The 20,697-nt window shown below is 30.4% G+C and overlaps 1 protein-coding gene across 1 annotated transcript in view; it reads left to right on the forward strand.

Moving 5' to 3' along the window:
• The window catches only part of LOC136968101 (zinc finger MIZ domain-containing protein 1-like), a 96,055-nt gene extending 80,808 nt beyond the window's left edge, over positions 1-15,247 (forward strand). The window contains 10 exon segments of the mRNA XM_067262056.1: positions 4,964-5,021; positions 5,024-5,107; positions 5,200-5,546; positions 5,629-5,892; positions 6,167-6,234; positions 6,363-6,517; positions 7,025-7,156; positions 9,686-9,870; positions 12,848-13,255; positions 13,363-15,247. Of these exon segments, the coding sequence (XP_067118157.1) occupies positions 4,964-5,021; positions 5,024-5,107; positions 5,200-5,546; positions 5,629-5,892; positions 6,167-6,234; positions 6,363-6,517; positions 7,025-7,156; positions 9,686-9,870; positions 12,848-13,255; positions 13,363-13,554 (1,893 nt within the window). The 3' untranslated portion in view covers positions 13,555-15,247.
• The last annotated feature ends 5,450 nt before the right edge of the window (positions 15,248-20,697 follow it).

Raw genomic sequence — 20,697 nt, forward strand, 5'->3', positions numbered from 1 at the left:
ATCAAAAATTACTAGATTATTGTTTAATTCATTAAGTTATTAAATGATTGAATAAATAAGTACTACTAGAATGAATATTTTCTATTTATTAATGACTTTAATGATTGGATTTAGAATTGTGTGGAAAGACAACAATCCAGAACAGGATTCAAATCCTTAATTCATACTTAAAATATGAGCATATTACTGGTTACACTGCTTCTATCCAAATTTTCAGATTTATATTAATTTTAGACTCTAGTGTAATTGTAATGATTATTCATCATCAATTAATTTAATTGTACAAATAATAATCTGGTAATTCTTTGCAAATTATTATAATACACTGTATTAAGATTAGAATTATTTCAAACATAGCAAGTTCTCACTAAATGCTGTTTCGTTATAATGTTCTCAAGGAAAGATACAATTACACTTGTAATCATTTACAATTATTATTGGATTTTCTTTATATACAGTACAATTGGTTCTATGAGGTGGAAAATAAATACCAGAGGTTGCAAACATGATTCAGTTAGAATAATAATAATAACTGAATTATATTTTGTTTATAGTATTTAGCCTACAGTAAAATTGGTTTTGTAACAAGTCATTTTCTGCTTAATGTCGCAGTTTTCGAGAATCTATTGATGACGATAAGTGAGAATTTATTCAATCTTGCTGTATAATTTTCTAGATCCGTTAATCTTTATTTCTTAAACTTCTGCATTGCTTTGATTATTCTGAATATTTTTTTATATTTGGTCATTACTTAATTCTTGATTGAATATTTAATTTTTTTTAAATTTAAAGTGATAAACCTTTTTTAATTTATAAAACTGATTTTGCATTGTAATTTATATAATTTATTATTAGATAATGTTATAAATAAATCATGTAATGTTGTTAACAATTTTATTTGCTTTGTTTGGTAGCAATTTTTCTACACTTTCAACTTTGACCACACTTCCGGTTATGTTTGAATAACACTTTTATTAATTCTATTTTTAAGCAAACATTAAGTTAAATTTTAAAATATATATGAGGGGAATTTTAATTACTATTTTAACTGAGCAATGGTACATTAGAAGTATTATTGAAAATAAACACATGGTCTGTAAAATTTCAGTTTTTATTTTCACTTTAAATACTGTACTAATTAGAGCTGCAACAATTCAGCTTTAAAGAACATTTCCCAATATTTTAAAAATTCCAGCTGGCAATGTTAACTTGGAACTTTGTCTGGCAATTAAAATGTGAAAGTAGATTAAAAATAAAAAGTAAAAAAAAAAAGAGACACTAAAGTTAGATATAATTACTGTTGATTATGTTATTTCTTAAGAGAATAATCATTTGACTTTATAACTCTGGTTACAGAGTAGGTTTTGGAATATGATTGTCCATAAATCGGGAGGATGTTGTACTGGTACATCTAAAATGACATTGTTTTTGAAGAAGAGAATTAAGAAATAGGCAAATAAAAGATTAATGAAAAGTAATGGCATTGGAGAGCTTGCAAAATGATATAAATGAAGTGTTTAGTTGCATTTTTTCAAGTGTATTTAAATCTGTCAGATAAATATTAATTGAGGAGAATGAAAAGCAATATTGCATGGATAAAAATGGATTTAATTTATGTTTAACTATCATAAATAATAACATTGTTTTTACAGTATTCCGTAAATTTCATTCATTACTAAAATAAAGTTGTACTCCAAATAAATTTACTGTCCAACTCAGCTTAAAATACACTAAAAAACAATTAATTTGTGTGATACTTTTGAAGAATTTTTTTTAAATTCTAATTTTTGAAATAATGTGTTAAATTTTTTAATGAAATTCAAAAATTTTAGAGTATGACAAATTTAAAATAATTGGAACACAACAAAAATTAGAGCAGTTGTCTCTATTCTGTATGGCTGATAAATGAATTGAGATACTTTCATAATATTTCTCATTTCTGAGCTTGTATGATTTTGTTTCAAAACATTTAAGAATCATTATCATATAAAAAGAAAATTAAAAAAGTTTAAGGTATTGTAAAAGCAATAGTTACACAGTTTTGATGGCTTAATGTTAAAATGATGCTAATATGCAGCATGGAGTCTCTTCTAGCACTGAGTCATGAAGGGGTACAGATTGAACACACTTTTTCCTAGTGTGCCTTCTAGCGTGATATAAGGAGCACCTTGAAAAATAAGCTAATATGTAATTTATTTCCTTGAATAGGATACTAATTGAATAGAAAGTGATATGCAATTATGAAATGTAATTTTTAATTTTATATTTAGGGGGAATTGTGATTCTAGAATTTTTCTTTGGATGCAAATTTAGAATAATTGTGATTTAATACAATGAAACTTCCAAAGATGATCACCTCTTTTGGAAGATGTCCAATATGATTGGTTTCTTGAATGGAATTTTTGATGTGTGATTGCAATTCATACCCATTTGAAAAAAACCATTTTGAGCAATAACTACCCCCTTACGGTATGATAATGAAAAATACACACTTTAAATAACCACATATGCTGCAAATGTAAAGTGTGCAATGTCATAAGACTTCACATAAATTCAACTTTAAAATACAGCCATGTACAGTGCCAATATTGCCACAATATTTTTTTTCAGCAGCAGAAAACAGCATGTTTATAATTTATTTCTTCAATAAAACATATTTAGAGAAAAATGGCATTTACAATGTTATGACGTTGCACGCTTCATGTGTTCTGAAAATCAAAATACTTCATGCACTATATACTGTAAATAAAAAACTGCCTTTTAAGCCATTTTCTCTGCCAACAAAATGATTAGTGAAGACAGGACAGCAAGATGTCTGAAACGAAGGTTACTGTTAATAGATCTTTATTTTCTAGTTTTGATGCTTGTATATTAAATTTTAACATAGGTCATAACCTTCCAGTATCTGAGGAGTTATTTACAGTACATTTTACTATATTTAATTTTTAGAATCTCCTCAGTGAATACTGTAAATAAATTACAGTACATACAGTAACTTATTTACAGTATTTAATTTTATTATGATTTTAAATACTTATAATAATAACATGGTATTAAATTTGTGAATTACAGTACAGTATCTATCCAAATTTTTGGTGTGTATTCAGAAATATTTCTATACACATCAGGCTGGTGACTTATCTTTATCAGGATTTATCCATTTCCTCCCTTGACCCAATTTTCCTTAAGATATCTTTTTTCTGAGATTTACCATAAAATTTAGGGCTTATATCTTCATTTTAAGTCAGTTATGGTGCAAGCAAGATTTCAGTGTACTTGAAAAAGGAAGCTTTCTTTCTTTACTTTAAGAAAGGATGCTTGTAATTAAGCAAAGTAAAACTGGAAAATTGCAACAATAATTGGCAAAGAAATTTTATTCTGGGAAGACTCAAATCCAGGCAGTTCTTTCCATTACAGAACTTTATCTCAGTGAATAAGAAGCAAACGCAAATGAGAACGTTAAAATAAAACATCCCCAATCTTATGTAGAAGTCAACAGAGAAATTTTGGAGTAGTTCATTCACAGTTGGGCTAAAGGCTTCCCTGTCTGAGGATCAGTTCTGCAAGAAATAGCCTTCAAGGTTGCATGGAATTTGGTGTTTTAACTTATTGCAATAGATGGCAATTAAAATTTTTTCTGTGCCACAACATTGTGTTTTGACTAGTGTTGAAAGTGCAAAAGTAAACAGATATGCTGTTGATGAGTGGAAATCAAGAATTTTGACCATTATTGATGTCTATGCTGATTATGACATCCAGTGTGGATGAGGCAGAATTATTTTACAAAGTAATTCCAAACAAAACATTAACAATGAAAGGTGAACAGTGCAAAAACAGGAAACTAGCAAAAACTGTTGCCTTGTATACTAATCTCTGCTGAGAAGGGAGCTGTATAGCTCTTCCAACAAGGTGCTTCAAAAATGACAATGCTTTATGACTTTGTATTTATTGGTATACAAACATGGTGATATGATCCACTCTTTCTTGGTGTGTTCATGGCTTAACAAGTATATGGCAAAATGTGCTGATAAAAGAGAGAAATTCTGCTCCTAGGATTCTGCTTGAAATTGATACAAGAATCCATCATATTTGGAGTGGAAATTTTTCCAGAAAACGTGACATGTTTACAGCCACTAAATCTACAACTAAGGGTTGGAGCACCGGTAATGCTTTTATGAAATTTGGACCCACCAAAGTTATGGAATGGGATGAGAATGATTGTAAAAAATTTGATGCCAAATGTCATCAAGGCAAAAATATTAACAGGAAGAACAACGGGAGATATGTTAATTCCAAAAATACCATTAATTCTCATGTATATGCCTTTCAGTTTAGTGGCTACAATTTCCAGTCAGATTAGCCTTTGCAATGACTATAAACAAAGCACAATCATTAATGACAATCATTAAATGTGGTTGGTGTGAACTTTGAAAGTCCATTTCTTTTTTTATGGCCAGCTAGCTACACATGACTTGCTCTAGAGTAGGAAGTCCTAAAAAATTATTTGTATATGTGCCACCAGAGGGAAAAACAAAAAATATTGTTTATCAAAAAGCTTTACAATAGAAAATTAATGTAAAAGTTGATTATGTATATGCTTTTTTTTAAGGAATAAAAGTAAATTCAAAATTATATATAAGTTTTTCTTTGTTTTATTTTACTCTAGAATTCTAGGTACATAAGCTAGTTGATATTAAAAAAGAATGAATTAAATTTGGTATTAAGGAAACAAGTCATTATTAAATGTCAGAAAAGCAGAATTTATATATAAGTATACAATTAAACTTATATTTATTCTAGGATATGGAATTCAGTATGAAAAATGCATTTGTTTTTATAATTTTGTGTTCATATTTATAAATACAAAGGAAATTTAATAGATAAGTTTAAATATATTTAGTAATTGAAATGCCAAATCAATGTATTATTCTTATATTTTTAAAATTTTATTTTTATCTAACAGAGGAACATGAATTATCAACCATCTCCTATACCAGGAAATCCCACCCCACCTTTGACACCAGATCTGGTGTACCACCTTATTTATCTCCTAATCCTGATCTCAAACCAACATTTCCAGATATTAAACCACCAATCCCACCCCCAAGTGAGTATATTTTTGATTTGATTTATTCAGTTTCAATAGAATAATAATTGGGGAATTATGGAATATTCTTTAATGTTTTGCATTTCTTCTAGAAGATGATGAATTACGTCTGACATTCCCGGTTCGTGACGGAATTATTTTATCACCCTTTCGATTGGAACACAATCTGGCAGTGAGCAATCATGTCTTCCACCTAAAGCAATCTGTGCATCAAACATTAGTATGGCGAACAGACTTAGAACTCCAGTTGAAATGTTTTCACCATGAAGATAGACAGATGAATACCAATTGGCCTGCATCAGTGCAAGTATCTGTTAATGCAACTCCTCTTAGTATTGATCGTGGAGAAAACAAGACATCTCACAAGCCTCTGTATTTAAAAGAAGTTTGTCAACCTGGTCGCAATACAATTCAGATTACGGTTACGGCTTGTTGTTGTGTACGTTTACATTTATATAGATACATTTTTCAAAATTTTTTTGCATTTTCAATAACATAAATTCATTATTTATTTATTTTAGTCACATCTGTTCTTACTCCAACTTGTACACAGACCAACAGTACGTTCTGTGTTACAAGGTTTGTTACGTAAACGATTACTTCCTGCGGAACACTGCATCGCCAAAATAAAACGTAACTTTACTAGTGTTGCTGCTTCAAACAATAGTGCTTTAAATGGAGAAGATGGTGTAGAGCAGACTGCTATTAAAGTATCCCTTAAATGTCCTATAACATTTAAGAGAATAACTTTGCCAGCCAGAGGACAAGACTGCAAACATATCCAAGTAATTAAATAATTTTATACACTAATTTAAATATTACTTTATAGATAATCTAAAATAAAAAATAACTTTTTATGAAATTAGTAATGTAAAGTTTTTTTGTTTAAATTTTAATAGAGAGCTCAAACTCATTCCATGTCATCAAATAACATTGTACCTTTTTTATAATTACATTATTTAGTTGATAAATTATTAACAACAATAATAGATTATTTAAGAAATCTTAAAAGTTTGGTGTTTGGAAATTTAACATATTATTTTTCATTTATTTTTTTAGTGCTTTGATTTAGAATCCTATCTTCAGTTAAACAGTGATAGAGGTGCATGGAGATGCCCAGTGTGCAAGTAAGTATTATTAACCATTTCATAATTCCTACAAATAGTTCCATATAGGAAAAAAGTGTTAAGGAATTTATTAATATTGGTAACTCAGTAATACATTTACACAAATTTTTTTTTTATTTTTTTAATAGTAAACCAGCATTATTAGAAGGTTTAGAAGTAGATCAGTATATATGGGGCATATTAACAAATCTAAGTAATTCGGATGTTGAAGAAGTTACAATTGATGCCTCTGCCAGTTGGAAACCAGTATCTATGAAGACGATAAAAGAAGAACACGATGGAGGTAAATTATTATAAAATATATTATATTCCAATTAATATAGTCCAATAATTTTCTTTAAAAAATGAGAAGTATTATGATCTACAAAAAGTCTGCAAAGAAAAACTTCAATAAATGAATGAGAGATGTTTTAGGTGTGAATTCACTCTCATTCTGTCAATGTTTTGAAATTCTAAAGCAATTTATTGAAACAAAATTGAATAGTTTTAAAAATTTTATTAAGATTTTTTAAAATGATAATCAACCAATTAAGATAACATCATTTAGTAATAGCATAATATTTTTTACAAATTTGTCAAGTTTCAAAGATTATTTTTAAGAAAATGTATTTTTATAATATATGGTTATATTGAAATAATTCTTTAATAACTCAAATAAACAGTAATGTAATTTTTCTGTTATCTTTTGTCATTCTGGAATGAAATTATATATACATAATATGCTTTGGTGTGCTGTACTCACAAAAATAAAATATTTATTTAATTAACAGATATTAATTTTTTATTTTAGAATCCATGTGTAGTGGACAAAAGCGATTCAAAGCTATGTCTCCAAACAGTATGACCATGCCTACAACAAGTAGTTGGGAAATGGGACAAGGACTTTCTCCTTATAATCCTATTCCTCCTCCTGATATGCAAAGTATGTAGACAGTTTTTCTAATTTATAGAGAAAATGAATAATTTAGTTTTTTGTTTTGATTTTCTTGCCAATGTGTGTACAGTACATGCTCACATTTAAAAGTACACTATGGTAATTAATTAAAATGCAGAATAAGTTAGCTTTATCATTGCTGGAAAAAACATCTAAATCAATTAAGCCAAATATTAAAAGTATTTATAAATTTACCTTTGAAATTTATTCTAATTATTTTTAATTAAAGAAATATGTTAGCAAGTTAAATCTAAAGGAAAATAATCAATTTTTTACAATTACTCATTTTTGTTAAAAATTAGTTTTTCTATTAACTATATTTGTATATTAATTGTACTAATCTGTTATCAGTAAACTGTAATCTGATAATTACATGCTGCAAATTTTTAAATTTATACATAGAATGTTTATTACTTATATATTACAATTTTCCAGCATCTTAATAATTAAAAAAAAAGCAAATCAAATGTTGCCAAATTTTCAAGTTGAAAAAGGTTTTTGATTTAAAGAAACAGCTTGTACATTCCAAGTGGTTATTTTTAGGAACACTTCAACACAGATAAATTCAAACCACTTAATTTTTTTTAAGAAATCGTATGAATATCATTTGCGTTATACATCTTAATATTTGAAACAATTGTAATGTTTTAAACACATCTTAGGCCTTGGACATGTTCCTCCTTATCAAAAATCTTCAGATCTTGAACAAATGTTTTTTTCTAAAGTAAGATTTAAAACTTCAGCATGCATAATCTAAACTTCAGCGCACACAATATTTTTTAAAGATATTTATGCTCACTATATGACAAGCAGACTAAAAAAGGTTCACCATCCCTGGTCTAGAGTAATCATAAGAATACCAAAATTAGCTTATTTCACTATTCTTATGATTTCTCTAGACCAGGGATAGTGAACCTTGTTTAGTCTGCCTGTCATATAGTGAGCATAAATATCTTTAAAAATATTTATGCGTGCTGAAGTTTTAGATTTTGAATAACAATATTTAAAGAAATTGAGTGAAAATACTTTAATTAGAATAAATATAAAGACAATGATTGAAAAAGGATGATTAAATGATAATCCAAAATTGTATGAACTGTTACATGCCAGGTTATTTCTCCTGACATGCCACTTTGGGCAGGTGTGCCATAAATTTGCTACCCCTGCACTAGACTTAACAAAAAAAAAAAAAATTTATTTTGAATCCCTTCATATAAAAAGAAACATTAGATATCAATAGAAACAAAATGCAGCATTAGGTAGAGGTTTAAAAATAATTCATTCTGTTATTAAACATTTTGATCATTATTTTCATTTTATGCATATAGAAGTCAGAAAAAAACCTATTTTATATTGTGTACAGTAATGCATGGTGATCAAAGTCATTATACATATACAGCATGTGTCTAATTAAATTGGAAAAAATTTGAAAAGAATACATTTAATTATAAATGAAATTTGAAGTTGAGACATGAGGAGTCTTGAAAATGTTATATTTTTGATTTTTTGTTATGTAGAATTATTTCAACAAATCATTTTTTTGTTTTTCTAGCTTCATATCATAAAGCTTGAAATATTTGATTAAAAAAACAAAGTAAATTACAGAAATGCTTATGCTTTGGATAAATATCAGATATTGAAATTTAATATGAACTATACCTCCAAAATATTATACATCAAATTGAAAATTATACTTTTAACTTAACAGTTGTGTAATGTTGAAATTACTGTCATCTTTATAGTATTTATTTAACCCCACTCCAATTGCATAATGTTCATTAAATGTGGATTTAGTTATTTTTGTAATAAATAATTTTAATTTTTTTTATTTCTTAAAGATACAGTAGTTTTTACAGCAACGTATGCATATATATTATATTAAACAAAATTGGAATATATATTCCAGCAATGATAAACCATAATGCAATTGTCAGAAAATTTCAGAAAATAATTCTCTATTTATGATAAATTGTTGAAACATTTATATGAATCTTTTCTGGATATTTCATTTTCTGTGCTGTATTAAAATAATTCAGTTTGTTGCATTTTAAAGGCAGTATTTAAATTTATCATTCATTAGATTCAGAAAAACATTTTAAATTGAAGTATTATACAGTACTCAAATTACAGTGGTTATTAGATATTTTATTTCTTTATAAAGAAAATTTCTTATATGTTTCATTGTCTGTTGGTTACTGATATAAATTTAAAGAATGAGTTAATTTCCTAATGATGTGACATATTTTAAATGAAATTAATTTTTAAAATATATTATTATTTAAATAATATAATAATTAAGAATTTAAAGATGTTAAAAAGCTGCTTTAAACATTGTATTTTGTGTAGAAAAATCCATCTTCCAGTATTTGTTGATAAAAAGTATATAAATATTTTTTAGTAATGCCTGACTTAGGATGAAATGATGGAATTTTTTTTATGAAAACTTTTCTTTGATACAAGTGTTCAGTGTATTAATGAAAAAATTTACAAAATGTTTAATATATATAACCTTTCTAGGTATTGCAAATGGTTCTGTATCCAATGGTCCTATGATGCCCAATGGAATGAGTTTTGGGAACAGCGGGTTTGATTTCCAGTCTCAGACATCAGATTTTGGCAGCCCACTCTCACATCTGAATGAAAGTGTGGCTTCTCTTGATCCACTGGCTGCTATGGAAAAGTCATTAAATCATCATGAACAGGTTAGTTAAAGCTGAAAAAAATAATAAATTTAAGTAATTGATTTTAGTAAAATCAAACATAGAAAATCATTTGTTAATTCTAAATATTAAGATTTATTGAGACTAGTAAGATATAAAAATAAAATATTATTCACAAATCCTAAATATTTATAATATTATAATGAGTTCTGAGAATTTTTAACATTTTTTTTCCTCTGTACCATTTTTGTTTGGTTGGTTAATTTTTTAATTGCTGTATGAAAATACAACAATAAAGTATTTTCTGATTATTTTTGCCAAATAAAAATTTAAAATTTCTTTTATTATATTTTAATATATATATATATATATATAAAGATATTATCACTAATACAATTATACGTTGGTGTAAAAAAAACATTTTCAATAATCTATGTGCAATATTTAATGTTAAAATACATGAAACTTTAAACAAGGACACAAAATTACTATTTCAAATTATTTATAGTAAGTCCAGCAAATATTTTAAAAGCTTTTAGTATAATTGTTCTGAATCACTGATGATTTTCTCAATTAATATGTGAACACCACACGATTGTTTTCAGCTATTTTGTGTAGAATCTGGAATTAATGAAAATATTTGTTCCCAATTTTTGAAAATTTTAACTTTAATTTTTGTTTTAGTTGCTTCTTTAATATAGCTAATCAGTAACATCCAACATGAAACTTGTCACCGTAACTGACTGAATATATTTAAATGACCGTTAATTGAGAAACCAAATACTTTTTATTAATAAAACATTTTTGACTTGGTAAGAGACATCAGCATTTCAAACATTGGTAAATGGAATAAAAACAAGAATATGAATGTTGTTTTTGTGAATTATCGTTGAGTATACATGTGATATATATTGAATAAGATTGAATAATAGAAATAGAATTATACTGAGTTTAGTTTATTTTTTCTATTTGTGTTACCATTGAGAACAGAAAAAGTTTCATTTCCTATATGTTTTCCATTTTGCAACATTCAGAATTTTGATTATGACAGCAAGTTGAAAACATCTAATTAATAAAAATTAGTTGGTTTCCTCAATTAGCAGTCATTTGATATCATTCAGATATTTGGTAATTTTGAGATAATTACTAGAAGTCCTAAGTCAAATTGAAAATTTTCATGTATTCTAGCTTATGAAAAGCTTTTTTAAATTATAATACAGTAAGACCTCTGAAATTTGACACCCAAGGGACTGAAGGAAACTTGTCAACATACAAAGGTGGTCAATATACAGAACAACTGTACTGATATGTAAATGTACTTTGTTTTATTGTACAGCTTTTATCAGAGAATACCACACAGAAACACGTACAGTGAAAAGACAATAAAATCATTTATACAATACTCTATGGTACAAAATCAATACATTTACTGCATGTATTATTTTTTCATGGTTTGGTCATTCTTTCAGAATAAAAGTGAATATTAATCTGTTTCTTATCTTTTCTATGAAGGGGGGAAGCAGAGAAAGTGCACTAAACACTAGCTACATTACTCAGCATAAAGTCATTTGCCAATGAAAAATGCCAAGGTACATTATCAAATGATTAGATTAAACCCTCATGCATATAATTTCTTTGAACTTGTGGAGTCAATGGTTCTCAGTGAATATCCTTATAATGGTGAAATTCCTGAAGTGCAGCTTCAGCATTTTGCCATTGTTTTCACAAAACAGCTTTACAAGAAATATGCATTCTGGCAAGGTGAAGGTCATTATATTTGATAGGAATGACATTCAGTAGTTGAGGCCAGTGACTACATCATACACACTTTGTAAGGAAGAAGAATTTCTTTTACATGTGCCAAAAGTGTCCTAGTAAATGAGTGTTGGTACTAAATTTTTTACAGAAATGTTTTCCATATGTACTGAAAATGCCACTGAATGTGATTTGGTTACATTTGAACTGCTAAATATCTCTGTAGACAGCATTGAATAGAGATAAAGCAATAATTATGATTATTTGTACATTTATTACCAGTAATTGAGGAGCTTGATGGGAAAAATGGCATATCCCACATGGGAAGTTTTCAAGAAAAAAGGAGGATTTGTTTCAATTCACCAGCAGTTTAATTTGCAATGCTTCATTAATGTAGACAACCTAAGTAGCATGAACTGAACCATGAAGTTCCTTACAAGGTAGATGGGTGGTGCACAAATCCAAACTTGTAAATAATTCACTTTTGTATATGCTGTTTTTTTCATGCATTTCTCATTTATTAACTGAGGTTAGCTCCTCAGTTAATAAATGAGAAATATGGCAGTAAGATAATTAGATCTTCAGATTTTTCTATGAGAAACTTTTTATTTATTAGATGATGATTGCAACAAAATAGACAGGTTGCTGATTACTTTGATTTTAATGATGATGATTGTATCAGCATGCTATAATATAATCAGCAGCTATAATACTAATAATTACATTTATATTTCTTAAGAGAATCTTTGTACTGTGATATCATATGACTTTTAAGAATAGATTAAAGTTTGGATATGGTTGTTTACGTATAAAAAATGTGGTTACTATTAATAATAATAATAATAATTAAAATTTAAAACTATTAGCTATGCAATTAATTTCATTCTTGAAAAATTTTCAAAATTAATATAATTAGTAAATTTCAAGTGGCAGCTTAACAGCATACCTTTAGACTAAATTACTTTTAAAAACTGCACAAGACATTTTTAATATACTGCCTTTTCTAATTGATCTTTCTCCTTCTCTTGAGGCCCTCATTTGCCTCAATATACAAACTGTTAAATTTAAATTAAATTAGCATGTGACTGAAAAGAAAGCTGCTTCTTGTCACATTTAATTTAATTCTGTTCCATTTAATTTTGTAACATTAAAGATGGCTTATGTAAGTTATCTTTAATGTTGATCCAATTAGAATTTATATTTTATAAAAGAAAATTTATAAAATTAGATCAGTGATTTAGTTCAATTTTGATGTACTTTATAGCAAATGGGTCCTCCAAATTTGCATGATCAGTCTAGTGCATCCATGCGGCCAACACCTACTTCTAGCACACTTAGCCAGCAATCAAACAGCCAACAAAGTACTCCTTCGTCGCAGAGCCAAGGTGTGATGCAGCACGGAGGACCTCATACTCCACATACACCTCATACTCCTCATACACCTCACACTCCTGGTGGTGGACCTCCCAGTGTTCCTCCTCCATCTACATCATCACAGTCATCGATGGTCAGCCATAACAGCAACAGCACAGAAAATGGAAGTAATGGAAACAGTAATAGTCAGTCATCTGGTAGCAACGATACCCTTCCACCTGCTCCAGATTTGAGTGATTTGAATTTTGATCCTGCAGCTGTTATTGATGGAGAAGGACAAGGTCAAGAGGGTCTTAATGTAAGTTTTATTTTCCTTTCTATTTTTTAGTTATGAGAGTAGTTATGAGAGTAAATTCTATTGTTCAGTTATGAGCTTTTTGTAAAAATATTTCTGCTTATTTTCAGTTGTTACCTGAAAACGTTGTCGATCCTATTGAGTTACTCTCTTACCTGGAACCTCCTGATCTGGGTGGAACGACAAACAACTGCAACGCAAATAGCACAACTGCTTCCAGTACGTCAAATACAATTACAAGTACTACTACCTCGACATCAAGTAGTTCTAGTGATGACTTATTGGCACTGTTTGAATCTTAAATCCCAGTGGACCAATGAAAAGTGTTCCAAAAATTGATATTTCCATCAAGCAGTAATAAGAGAAAATTTAAATTTGTTTGCTCTGTGATGGTGTAACGTGTTCCTTTACTGACAGTCGTTACGGGTGCAATGTCACAAAATACATAACTGAAAAGATACTGTTTTTACAGTATTAATAGTGATTGACTCAATGACTGGATTAAATATTGCAGCCACTTATGTGAACAGTTAATTGAAATTTGTACTTCAAGCAATGTTTGATTCTGCCAAAATTGGTGTTTGATATACAAAGGACAGCATTACATTGAATAAGAAGTGTACAGAAGCAATTGTGTGTAGCGCACTCTAGAACTCGACTACTCAGACTGCCATTTTATTGGTATTTATTGTGTACTGCCAAATCAAAATCTGAAGATCTCCAGTTATATGTGAATAGAATGACAAATTGTAGTCAGGCGAAATTTTGCTTCACAAATACGGTGCAAAATTTCACGTCTTACGAAAGTACTTACGCTGTTACACGAAACAGCGACACCGACCGTGCACAACAGTACTTTTTTGTGTAGGAAAATGGTAGACATCTCTAGCTTGCAGGACATTTACAGGTTAACCGGAGACATTCCAGAAATGTTTTGGTCGAGGTGAGATAAAAGTGGTAGTTCACATGCACCACTTGGAATTTATCCCATCGGAAGAAGTCCAATTTATAATCTTAGACCAAATTCCCTCTTTTCTCCTATAACGTAGCCTGAATGTCTTCTGCAAGTTTTTTTGTAATTACACCTTTACCGTTCATAGTCGCTTTTAAAATCCGTGAACAAAAAAATTTCAAATCATTCCGAGACATTAATTTCCATCTTCATTGCAAAATCATCGTTTCGACTTCACACCTCTCTCCGGCTTTCCCAATTTTCTAAAGCTATTTACACGATGGACCAAAATGACGAATTTTACCATCTTTGGAGAATCGGACAAGAATTTTTGATAGGAGAAAACTTACTTAAACGATGTTGACGCATTCAGACAGTGTTTTATTTTTCAGCCCTTCCTTAACCGCACTTTACCAAGCTGCTTCGATGTCTTCCTTAAATGTAAATAATGTAGTTATTTTGTATAGTGAACTTTAAACTTTACGTGTCCATCATTCACCTGCTTTGAAAATCATGCAATGTATGAAATTAATGTTAAGATAGTTAAGATACAACTTCTTTGCTGCTCGAGCGTATCCTTTCGGGCCCTCTTTACGCCTCGACCAACGAGAAGCTCGACCGATTTACATTTTAATCACGTAAATTATTATTTTTTTAGACGTGCCGCTTAATTTAAAAATTCGGATTTCTTTTAACTTGTTTACACTTCAGTTACAGTACTAACATTAATTGCATATGTACATATAAGTACGCATACCGGAACATAGTTTTGTTTCCCCTCCCCACTAAGAAGAAAGCATCTCGATGTAAATTGTCAAACTGTACAAATGGTCTTACTGTCGTACCATTTCTCATTGCAATGAGACTTAGCAAGCATTATGCAAAACAAAGAGTAAAGCAGTTATGCATATTGGCACATCACCGATCGAGCGGCCCACGTATGCAGCTTATGTTGCCTGTGCCCAACCATTTTATGGTAATGTCTTATTCTTAGTGTAGATATGCATATTTATACAATAAAATTAAGGTAATCTTGGTTTGAATTTCGATCTCCATTTTTCTTCACACCTAATCAGTTTCTTCAAAGAAACGAACCATTAATATTTAACTCATTATACAGAATTTATTTATATTCTGCCAAGACAGGGTTTTGTTTTAATTCCCTCTCCTGTGGGCATTAATGGGACTATCTGGTGGGGAGGAACCACTAACGAAACATTCCTCTCGGATTAAAATGTTAATTTTTACCAAACTCATTATACATTATTTCAAATTGGAATATTTTTTGAGAATCTTTAGGACAAAATCTTTACTCTAACACCCCCCTGCTGTTACAATCTGTCACAAAATTTGTGCATATCCCCTACCAGTACCGATGTCATCTTTGAATGATTCTAAAAGGAACTAGAATTTAATTAAATCTTTCTTAGCTATAAATTTCATTAATTATTCAGTTCTAAACACTATAAAAATTTTATTTACACATAAGGTTGCCACGCGTCCGACTTTCGATAGGACAGCCCTACAATTACTGTGTCTCAAGTCTTACACGAAAGCCTAATTATCCTACGTTACATTTTAACTTTTACAAAAAAAAACTGTTAAAAAGTTGGCCTGTTTTAGTCGTAATCTTTCGTTTTTCGTAAATTTATAAAATGTAAATGAAAGTACAGTGGTGCCTCGAATCGACGTCGAACAACGGACTTTCCGGCATAATTGGTGACTGCTCCATGGGTGCGTTCTTTAATAGCGGTCGCTCTGCGTCTCCGCTACTACGGGAGTGCGCTGCTGTTTGTAGGCATTTAGGAATGACGGTGAAAGAAACAAAGATGGCAGCGCCCCCGCACTATCGATAGTATCGTGATGGAGGAATCTATAATTCTAAAATATGAGCTTTAAAAGGCAAAAGAAGGGTCCCAATTGCAAAATTTAACCATAAAATGGATTATTTGTTGAAAGAGCATTCAAAATAGCCTCGAAAAAAAATTCGTAAAGACACATCACCGCGTGCGCTAACTCGCGCTTTCACAATTTCTAAATTTTCATTCATAAAACCACATAATGGACCCGGAAACGAAACTATCTGAACCATGGAGGACGCCATGTTGCTTTCCACCGTAAACTACTGCTACAAGCGGCCGTTTTTGCCGTTCGACGGCGCGCACTCCCACCAGAATTTAGGAACGCGTTCCGCAGGAATTTTTAAACGGATGTCGCTCGCGCAGAGTTACGCGGAGGAATAAAAGAACGCGCCCCATGTTCATTTTTTTATGATACAGTACGGTTATTTTATGCTGCGGAACGAATTAATGTTTTAACATGTATTTCTATAGGAAAATGCGTTTCGTATAACGGACGTGCACCTGGAACAGATTAAGTATGTACAGGTACAGTACATTATATGAGGCACCACTTATTATAAAAGCTAATTGTCACGTGAATATTTTGCATAATTCGTTGAGACACGTTTTAGAAGAATTGTCCATAGAAGTTGAAAACGTTTTAAAATCAATTTCATTTTAGTTTGGCCCTCGGGTTGGGCCATTGTTAGGTCTTTACGGGGTGAAAGAATTGTTTATGAATCTACATCAACGAGCTAGAATATACTAGTGGCGGTGACCGTGATTACAGCGTTCTTGGTGGCAACGATGAGTACTATCGACGAGTTGGAATATTCCACTTCATTGCCTTTACACAACACAAATGTCACGTCCCTTGACTAAAAGGAAAATGGCGGACGTGTATTCAATCTTCCTCAAACATGGCGTCGCTTCAGCCACTCTATGTAGTATATTTTAGCTCGTTGATACACACATTTCATTTTGTCTTGAAAATTGATCGAGTGGCTGTGGTTAATCAAGCATTCTTATCTTCTATTAAATATTTATATTTATTAAAAATTCTTGATTACAAATTAAAAGGAAAAAAAAACACGTCATCTTATCAATTACGAGATTTCGCATAGAAGGTCAAACATATAAATTCAACCCACACATTCTAAGAATTTTAGAACGTAATTGTTTTTAATACTTTTATCTTAGCTTGTGTCAGGTGGTACAATGCGAACAATTAGTGTTCATTTTGTTCGTTCGAAACTAACTAATGGAAAACAAAATGTACGGATACATTCGTATATTAAAGTATTTCATTCCACAATAAAAATTTCAAAAACCCCCATCTTTAGAAAACAGAACCAATTATATTCTTTCTTATTCAGTTCTCGGCTTAGTAATTGTCAAGCGGACGCATTTTTCACGGGTACATATTCCAATGGATAAACGTTAACAAGCAAAACGCGAAGCATTCCTCTAATTCATTAGGACATCCGTGGTCTGCCTTCACATCGAATGCTCTTAAAACAAATATTTATAAGCAATACACACTAAAATACAATGAAGTATTGTTGGAAACATTAAAAACAAATTCGAAATATCTGAAATTTCAATATTTACACGAAATTGAAGCAAAACTCCTCAAGTAATTATTTTACTTCTACATTAGAAAGTCTTGCCTAAAGTGCATAAGAGAAAAGCAACCAACACAAAGGCCACAGCTCTTTCCACTACTATTGTCTGCGTAACACACCCGAAAATTCTCTATAAGAAAAATTTATTTCCATATCGTACAAAATTATAAATAAATAAGTGATTTAGTTTACAAACTAATTACAATTTCAAACTAAACAATTTAAATATTTTCATTTTAATAAGATTTCCTAATGAATAATATATATTTTATTCCTTTCTTTACTCACAATATCTACCATATAAATGCTGCATTCGTTATTTTAACATTTTGAAAATAATAAGTAACGATAGATGAAATCGTATGGATTTTCGGCATTCAGTTGATTTTTCATAAATGTAAAACATCCCTCTCTCTTAATGCCCTCGATAAACCAGTGGCGTGCCGTCATTGGAAGCGATGGAAGCGCCGATTCCACCTTTCAATGACCTTCCCTTGAATTTTATAAAATATAAATTTTCATATTTTAACGTACTTTGAATTAATTAAAATTAATATTTTATTATAACTGCATTATGTATCTTTTACAAATTTCTATACTACATGTGAAAAAAAAACGATAAGATTGCTATTGTATATTCGAATAATTCGGTGGCGGAAGGAATGTCGAAACCGGGTCAGTCTCCAATCAACCAGATTATATAGGCATTAGCACATGCGGTTTACAGTGCACCAACCTCACCCGGTTTAGCTGGTAGAAGCGACACACTCGTAAAGAGTACAGCTTTATATCCCGGAGCGGTTGTGGGCTGTTATCTGCCTGCCTGTCAACTTCCAAGCAGCCAGATTATAGGCATTGGCGCATGCGCTTTACATAGCACAAACGTCACGGTTTAGCTGGTAGAAGCGACACACGCGTAAAGAGTACGCGACTTTATATCCCGGAGCGGTTGTGGGCTGTTAGCCGCCTGCTAGATATTCGGCCACCCTCGCCCGATTATGTGAATCACGAGCAGACTAGATCAACGGCGGGCAACCCGCGGGCCAGCTACGGCTGGCGAAAAGTTTCTATCCGGCCCGCGAGATCTTTAATAGATTATTAAATTGGAAAAATAACTAATTAATAGTTATTTTTCCAATTCTTTGTAATTTTCGAAAACGATAAGAGAAATAAATGTAGTAATTAACTTTTTATTTATTTATTTCATATTTGCAGACTAAAAAAATTACGAGTCACAAGAAGGCGTCAATTAACTACTACGGCGCGGAAAAAAACGTAAAATTTATTCTGGCCCATGTTATAAAAAGGGTTGCCCACCCTAGACTAGATTTATAACAACCCAACCGATAGGAGTTTACTGGCACGTTTTTATGATAGTTCTGTATAGTTGACGGGAGTTTTAAAAAACTCCATTAAAATATTTGATATATTTATTCTGCGTTTATTCCGCTCTCCCATCTTATATTACTTACGAATTTCGATGTTAAACCGGTGATATTACGATTTAGTATGTCCCATCTGTAAGGGGATGCAGAAAAAACGTGTACAATTCTAGTAGTGTTAAAAATTAACTGTTACTTTGGCAGCATCATTTACAACCAAATTTAATGAATGAGACGTACAGTACATACAATGGTACAAAAAAAAAAGCTCTAGAATTTATTTTCCTTAAATTTACGATTTATATATCCGTTGTCATAAAAATTTGTCTTTCCACTGTTTTCCCAAGACTACAGATATTCAGGTACAAAGTAACTGGTTTCGACTTATTTCTACTTAAGAAGTGAGTAAATAATTAAGAGATTAGGGAATGGGGACATAAATAAAACCCTGTCGAAAGAGCCAGAATTTTACTTCAACAAAAGCTTAACAGAACCAATCACTCGCTCAGTACAGTGGGAAACCGATTTCCGTGTACACCTGGTATTAAAACGAATTAGTTAGAAAACGAATGACTATTAAGTTTAACATAGTTAGATTTTTACAGCTACGGTGAGAAACGTTTAAAATTTACAACACCCGTGGCGTCGAGATATACTAGTGATGCGACAAAAGAGGCATTTGACATTGACCGGTATCGGCACCCTCGGGATTTGGCACGCACACACTCACTACACACCTACCTGGACCGTCACTAGTTCCATCCATTAGCTACTCGTATCAAGATATTTGACTAAGTGGATTGTTTTAAGATTTAAAAAGTAAAGACTATTTTATGTTATTTTTATGTACGTTTCTTTACAAAGCTATATTTTAATTATAATTTTCTTTAAAGTATATTAATACAATCGAACAATACATTGTACCAGGTATGTATATCCATCGCACATTTTATTTCACCGAGTAAGTTTTTATAATTTATTTTTAATTTTAGCCCTTATATCGTGGCTAGCGATTCAAATGTAATTGTGATATTAAAAATACATTTAGAGAAGTCTACAGTTTTTACTGGCTTATCGAACAAATGAATACGAATGGACCCTAGACCAGTGATTCTTAACAGGGGGCCGCGGCCCCTGGGGGTCCATAAGAAGTTTGCCGGGGCCGCCAAATTATGCAAAATTTCCTTCAGAATATAATAAAAAGAAAATTGATGTATAATCCGAATATCGTATTGAAAAGTGAAATAAGAAAGATAAAGTTTTCCTATTTAGTTTTTATTTATTTATTTTGTATTTCTTCCTACATACAACTTTGTTAGTACAGAAGAAATAAATGCAAATATGCTACTTACACCGCAGTATTTACTTCTTTTATTCCAAAGCAATTTTAAGAAACTATTAATGCTTGGAATTTTAAAAATAATTAGGAAAAATAGTAGGCTTTGAAAATTTAAATATTTTTGCAAAAGATATGCAAAATCCTTTAGTTTTAGTTTAGTTTTAGCATCGACATTGGATCGATTTATCGACATGTTTCTTATTTTATTTTCTGTTAAAAATTAATGAGTTTTCATGTTTAATTGTGAAGTTTGAATGTTATTTAAATAGATAATGAAATAATAAAGTTATGATTTACATTTATTAT

This window comes from Centruroides vittatus, unplaced genomic scaffold, assembly GCF_030686945.1.
Source record: "Centruroides vittatus isolate TY-2023 unplaced genomic scaffold, ASM3068694v2 contig_1032, whole genome shotgun sequence".
In the NCBI taxonomy this organism is placed as follows: Eukaryota; Metazoa; Arthropoda; class Arachnida; order Scorpiones; family Buthidae; genus Centruroides; species Centruroides vittatus.